The sequence below is a fragment of the Ahaetulla prasina genome, chromosome 8, assembly GCF_028640845.1.
Source record: "Ahaetulla prasina isolate Xishuangbanna chromosome 8, ASM2864084v1, whole genome shotgun sequence".
In the NCBI taxonomy this organism is placed as follows: Eukaryota; Metazoa; Chordata; class Lepidosauria; order Squamata; family Colubridae; genus Ahaetulla; species Ahaetulla prasina.
Window position 1 is genome coordinate 88,302,055 of NC_080546.1, and position 6,855 is coordinate 88,308,909.

Genomic DNA, 6,855 nt, shown 5'->3' on the forward strand with positions numbered 1-6,855 from the left:
AAAAAAAGATGTTGAGACTCTAGAAAGAGTGCTGTTGTGGTCCGCCAGCAGCCTGCGGAGCTGGCAGCAGAGTCGGACAGTGATGAGGCTGGGGAGGATAATGAGTCAGTCCTGGAGTCAGGGGAAGGTCTGGACGAGGGCTCTGCGTCGGAGGCAGAGATGGGGCCAGGGCCATCTGGGAGCGATGTGCTGCCTCTGGAGCCTCCAGAAGCGGACAGCAGAGAGGCAGAGGAACAGGAGAAGCCTGTTCCTAGTGCACGCATGCGAAGAGCTGCCAGAAGGCAAGAGCAGCTAAAGTAAAGCAAAAAGGACGACTCGGGAGTAAGGCCAGGAGATGATTGGCCCCTCCCACAAGGCTTAAAAGAGCAGCAACAGCTCTTGGGCTCTTTGTAGGAAAGCAACGTTGCTACAAATGTGTCTTGTCGGTGTTTCTGAACTTCATGGGGTTCTTGCCAAGAAAAGCCTGTGGCAGGGTGCCAAAGAAGACAAAGGTTTGTGATAAGGCTGAAGGACTTCTTCTGAAGGACTTTGTTTTGGACTTAATTTGGACTAAGCTGAGAATGAAGTAATTCTCAGCTGTTCTAATAAAATATGTTTGTTTAGGACTGATTGTGTCTGGTAATAACTACTTGGGCCTAGATCACAACAAGTGCACAGAAGAACAACAAAGATGATTAGGGGACTGGAGGCTAAACATATGAAGAAGAACAGTTGCAGGAATTTAATGAAAAGAAGCACCAGAGCATTAGTGGGATTCAAATCTTGTCGCTACTGGTTTGCTTGTGGGTGCGCACATGCGCAAGGCGCTTATGTGCATGCACAGAGATGTCCGGGTGAGTGGGCAGAGACTCCCTTTGCTGCCGCTACAGGTTCACCCAATATGGGGTGAACCCAGTGGTGGGATTCAAATAATTGAACAACTGGTTCTCTGCCCTAATGATTTCTTACAGCAACCAGTTCACCAAACTGCTCAGAAAGTTAACAACCGGTTCTCCCGAAGTGGTGCGAACTGGCTGAATCCCACAACTGGGTGAACCGGTAGCAACCCGCCACTGGACCAGGGGTGACATGATAGCAGTATTCAAATATTTGATGGGCTGCCACAAAGAAGAGTGGGGTCAACCTGTTCTCCAAAGCAGAGGTCTCCAACCTTGGCAACTTTAAGACTTGTGGATTTCAACTCCCAGAGTTCCTCAGCCAGCAAATCTGGCTCAGGAACTCTGGGAATTAAATCCACAAGTCTTAAAGTTGCTAAGGTTGGAGACCTCTGCTCCAAAACACCAGATGGGAGGATAAGAAGCAATAGATGGAAACAAAGCAAGGAGAGAAGCAAGAACTAAAAAAGGGGAAATTATTAATTTAATATTTAAAAAAATATAAAACTGGTATGGATAAAGTCGAGTTAGACATCTCTCTTCTCTTTAAGTCACCACCACCCTACCAAAAACTATTCTTTCTGTAATTAAAAAATGATGAGCACCAATGTGTTTGATCGTTCCAACTCGGTTAATCTGTTAAAACTGTTAGCGTTCTCACCTAGGGCTCTTTCATTGCTTCAGGGTTGGGCAGTTTAATCTGGAGAGCTGCCCTAAGATTAGTCCAGAAAAATGCATGCTTTCTCTTGTCTTCCGGCCATTCCAAGTAGGTCCTCTTGGCCATGAGAGCTTTGAGTTTGTAGTACCTGGCGGGAATGATGTAGGCCGGGATGGACTCCAGCAAAATCAGAATTAAACCGTCGGCGTTTTCGCTGAACAACTTGTGGTGAGCAAAATACAGCTCGTAATGGCACCACTCGCTCTGCACGAAATTGGGAGACAGCACGAAGATGGACTTGTAACTTTTCTCGATGCAGTCGATGATGTTTTCCATGATGGTCTTTCCTGGAATGAAATTCCTCTCGTGTTGGCAGATCCTTAAGGACCCTTCTTCCTTCTCCAGATTGGGGATTAGCTCACATTTGACCCAGTTAGCATCATGCTCGCTGTAGGAGACGAATGCGTGGTATTGGATGCTCTCGGGGATCTCTTCCGATTTATTCTTCCATATCCGGTGTTTCACCTGGCTCCAACGACAGATCATCTTGAAATACCAGGGAACGTCGAAGCGGACGCAGAGGAAGGCAACGACAGCTATCACGAAGAGCGCGACTGCTAAAACGACTGTAATCAAGAGAGCCACGTTGCACTGAAGTTCAGAAATACGGAAATCTTTTAAGAGCGTTCCCCTTAAGTCGCTGGGATATTCGCACGTATAAATATCAGGCCAACCAACTAACGCCACCGATTCTTGTTTCTGAAGATTAATGAGCTGCCTTAGTTCACAGTGGCACCCGAAGGGATTACGTCCTGCTTTCAATCTTCGAATATTCTGACAGGTCTGGAAGAATTCAGAAAACTGGTCAAGAACAAAATTATTTTCTACGTTAAGCACCTGCAGGTTTCTAAAATGGCTGCAACCAGGGAAAACATTGAGTCTGTTAGAAGCCAAATTTAACTCCTTCAAAGCAGTCAGGTCAATGATCTCTTTTGGCACAGCTGAAATTTGATTACTTTGTAAATCCAACACTTGGATATTGTTCGGTAAACATCTAAAAACAGACTCTGTTAACTTGTTGGAGGACAAATTCAGTTTAATTATACGCTCACCCCAGTTGCATTTGACTTCACTGTCTTTGTAGTACACCTGATTCTGACTTATATCCATATAATTCAGAGACGTCATGCTAGTTGTCATTAAACTCACTTTGGTAAGATCTTCAAACCTATTCTTTTGTAAAATGAGTGTTTGTAGCATAGGTAAATTTTTGCAACCTTCTAACATCGTGTCCGTCAACGTGTTGTTTTGAAAACTTAAATACTTAAATCTACTGGGTGTTTCAGGACAAAATACATATAATATACCAGAATCAGAAATAGTCAAGCTGTCAATATTCAAGTTTGCAAAAGTTGAGTACACAATACTTTGGTCAAAAGTTGCTGTATCAAGAAGTGCGTATTTGATGGTTAGACTTTTTAATGAGGACCCCACATTTTTAAAAGATCCAGCGTTGAATATGGTAATGGTTGGATATAAAACGGTTAAATGATTAATGCTGGATTTCCCCACCGCTTTAAAGCCGTCAGTGAGGTCTTTCCAACTCAATTTCGTATCGATTAGTGTTAGATTTAGCAAGGTGCTTTTCTCATCCAGCCTCGTCAGAAATGTTCTTAAGTCTTCCATTTGCTCCGATGGGATCTTGGAAAGTTCTAAACTTTCTGTACCGTTGAACCGCAGATCCGAGAGGATGCGAATGTTGGCGTTTTGAGGGAGCACAAGGCGAACCCTCTTTGCGTTGAACACTAGAAAGCTTCCTGCCTTATATTCATCAAGACCTTCTAAGCCCAGAAACAACGTGTCCAGTTGTAAATGCACAAGAGCATCGACACTCGAAAGTTTTCTAACGCTAATTCCAAAATAGCTCAGCTTCGTTGTTTTGGTGAACTCGGTGAAGAGTGGCATGGCGGCAAAGTCATTGTAAGCCAGATCTAGATGCTTGAGGCTTTTAGTAGGAAAACCAGAAACACTCCTTAGTGTGTTGTGTGATACATCAAGGTGCTCTAAGACGTTGTTGTGCTGGAAAACCCCCAAATCAATTTCTCGGATAGAATTATGAGACAGAATTAGCACTTGCAAGTTGGGAAGGGAACGAAAATTAGAGCTTTCCAATTTAGATATACTGTTACCGGACAGATCCAGAACTGTGGTTTGTATTGGCAAATGTTTGGGAACAGTAAACAGGGAACTCTTTGAGTAGTTTGCTACAAGTCCACTTTCTGCAGCTGAGCGGGTGAAATTCCATAAGGTTATCGCAACGATACAAAGAGAGAGAAAATTATTCGTAGCTGACATCTTCCTTCCAGCCATGGGACAGGCGGATGTAGGCCGCCTTCTCAACCGGACATCGTTCTGTTAAAAAATAAATAAAAATTCATGTCAGCCTTTAATATTTCATTGTTCAATATTCTTTACAGTGGTGGCCAAAATTGTGGAAAGCTAATTTTCTAAAATTAGCTAATAACACCACTTTTATGGGGGGAGCAGTTCCATAAAATTATGTATCAATGGAAAGATAATTTGATCAAGAATGTAACTCAATAATTTTTATGAAGGATTTGTTATTAGAATAGCAGTTACAGTAGAAAGAAGAAAAGTGAAACACGTAGAAAAAATGAGATCTACAAAAATGATCACCATATCAGTGAATACTTTTTTGGGTAATACTTTAGCATGAATGACAGCCTTACAACAGTCTTCCCATGGAGTGAACCAAGTCTTTTAGTTCTGTAGCTGTTCAAATGTGAAACCAAGATTGAAGGATGGGTTCTATTAACTGGGTTTTATTGCTGGGTCGCTTCTGACTAACCAGTTTCTTTAGTCAGCTCCATAGATTTTCCATTGGGTGAAAGTCTGGGCTATTCCCAGGCCATTCCAGCAGTGGAATAGGATTATCTTGAAACTCCAAAAAAAGTGATGTTATTAGTCATCAAACCTCAAAAATACACTTATCCCAAAAGGTTTCCACAATTTTGGCCACTACTGTATAGTAAATGAAACCTTAACAGAATAACAGGAATGTCTGTTAATAATATATGATCACAACAGTTCATCTTCATTGAGCATGTCTTGTTCCCCTAAGATATTAGAAACGGGATTCGTTGCAAACTTCTCTAAAGTAATGTGATAGCTCTCTGTGATTCTATAAGACCATTTTATTCAGGTGATTTGAGGAGGAATGAAGCAGCACAGAATACTTCCTTTGTGTTTTGAGATTTTATAAGATCATTTGCATGTCTAACTCTCCTAGTTTCTTCCTTACTTGGGGCCGCACAAGATGTTATAATAGCAACTACTTCCTCCAAGTTCTTAAATTTCCATGACTAAATCTGTTTCCCACAGCAGTCTTACCACAAATGTCTAAGATCTTCTTGTGACACTTAAAGAACATAATGTCATTTAAGTCTTTTTAGTTCTATTTGAAGTTTTGCTACATATATAGGTTCTATTAAAGGACACGTAACTTGTTGGTTTTTCATTCCCAAAACACTGCCATGGAATTCGATTTCTTTCTTTCTTTCTTTCTTTCTTTCTTTCTTTCTTTCTTTCTTTCTTTCTTTCTTTCTCTCTCTCTCCCTTCCTCCCCCTCTCTCCCTCCCTCTCTCTCTCCCGCTTTATCTCCCCCTCCCCTCTCCCCCTCCCTCCCCCTTTCCTCTCTCCCTCCCTGTCTCCCTTCCCCTCCCTTCCCCCTCTCTCTCCCTCTCTCCCTCCCTCTCTCCCTCTCTCTCTCTCTCCCTCTCCTCTCCTCTCTCTCTCCCTCCCTCTCCTCTCTCCCTCCCTCTCTATCCCTCCCTCCCTCCCTCTCCCTCCCTTCTCCCTCCCTCCCCCTCTCCCTCTCTCTCCCTCCCTCTCCCCCCTCCCTCCTTCCCTGCCTCCTTCCCTCTCTCTCTCTCTTTCCCCCCCCTCCACGTATCTATCTCTTTTTTTAAGATTCATCAGCTTCAAAAGAGGAAGTCCGGTTGAAACAACCCAGGGGATTAGAAACACTCCGAAAATCAGCAAGCAAAGGGACGCTTTTGATGGCCAAACCTCATTTTTCACCCGCCCGCCAGCCGATTTTTCTACCTTTGAAGCTCAGATCCAATCCCTCCGGATTGGGGTTGGTGGGGGGGAGGGAAGACCGTCTCTGGGAAGGGAAGGATTAGAAGAGAGAAGGAAGCTCGGGTGGAGAGGAAAAACAAAACAAAAAAAGCAACCCCCAAAGGATTTCCGATTCTGATTTCTTCTTCTTCTGATCCTTTTCTTTAAAAGGGCTTCGCAAGCGAAGGAAGAAGCGCTCCCGGTTGCTCCGCGCTGCTTTAGAAGCCAAGAAGCGCGCAACTCCGGGACAGGGTCTTCAGCTGCGTCTGGATTCACCCCCGAAACAACGCCGGGACCTGCGCCCAGCTCTTCCCGGCTGCTTCACACCTACGTTCTCCCTCCCCCCCCCCGGGGGAGATGGGAGATTAACCTACCTTGGAAGGTTAAGAAACGACCCGCCCGGCTCTTTGGATCCAGTTGATTCCACCAGAAAGCCAGCGGGCGCTTGGAGACGCGCAGACACGGGGGTCACTTGGCTGGACAACTTCCCTGCTTTCTGAACGCGAAGAAGGTTTTGGCCCGTTTCCTCTTCTTCCCTTTGCCGGGAAGACCCCGCACCCCACTCCCACCCCTTCCACGCTTCCGGACCCTTTTTGGCTCAGAGATTTGGGGAAAGTCCCGCGGAGCGAAAGTGAAAGTGGAGACAGGAAATTTCACTCTCGGCTAAGCGCAAGCCGCCGGCTGAGCTCCCAGGCGGAGAAGGTGGAGCAGAAAAGGGGTCCCTCCTACCCCCCCTGCCCTCCAGCTTCCCCCCAAAAAACTTGATTCTTTTGATGCAGGTTCAACAAGGTCCTCCCTTCCCCCACCCCACACACAGCTGGCCTGAGATAATTTGAGAGAAGAGTGGTGGACAAAGATGAGAGTCAAGACACATACAGGAGAGCGATGGTGAAAGGGATGAAAGAGAGTATGTACCCAGATGGCATATAGACATAGGATTAAATAGTATATTTTGGATGCTCAGTAGTAGTAGAATAGAATAGAATAGAATTTTTATTGGCCAAGTGTGATTGGACACACAAGGAATTTGTCTTGGTGCATATGCTCTCAGTGTACATAAAAGAAAAGATACGTTCATCAAGGTACAACATTTACAACACAATTGATGATCAATATATCAATATAAATCATAAGGATTGCCAGCAACAAGTTATAGTCATACAGTCATAAGTGGAAAGAGAT

General features: G+C 44.5%; 1 protein-coding gene across 1 annotated transcript; it reads right to left on the reverse strand.

Moving 5' to 3' along the window:
- Positions 1-1,196: 1,196 nt before the first annotated feature.
- Positions 1,197-6,543, reverse strand: LOC131203525 (toll-like receptor 6). Its single transcript, XM_058193828.1, has 2 exons — positions 6,048-6,543; positions 1,197-3,945 (listed from the first exon to the last, which is right to left on the reverse strand). The coding sequence occupies exon 2, from the start codon at positions 3,901-3,903 to the stop codon at positions 1,537-1,539; it is 2,367 nt and encodes a 788-aa protein (XP_058049811.1). The 5' UTR covers positions 3,904-3,945; positions 6,048-6,543; the 3' UTR covers positions 1,197-1,536.
- Between the last annotated feature and the right edge of the window lie 312 nt (positions 6,544-6,855).

Excerpts from the sequence above, each read along its gene's own strand:
- LOC131203525 (XM_058193828.1), bottom strand. The coding sequence starts at position 3,903 with ATGGCTGGAAGGAAGATGTCAGCTACGAATAATTTTCTCTCTCTTTGT.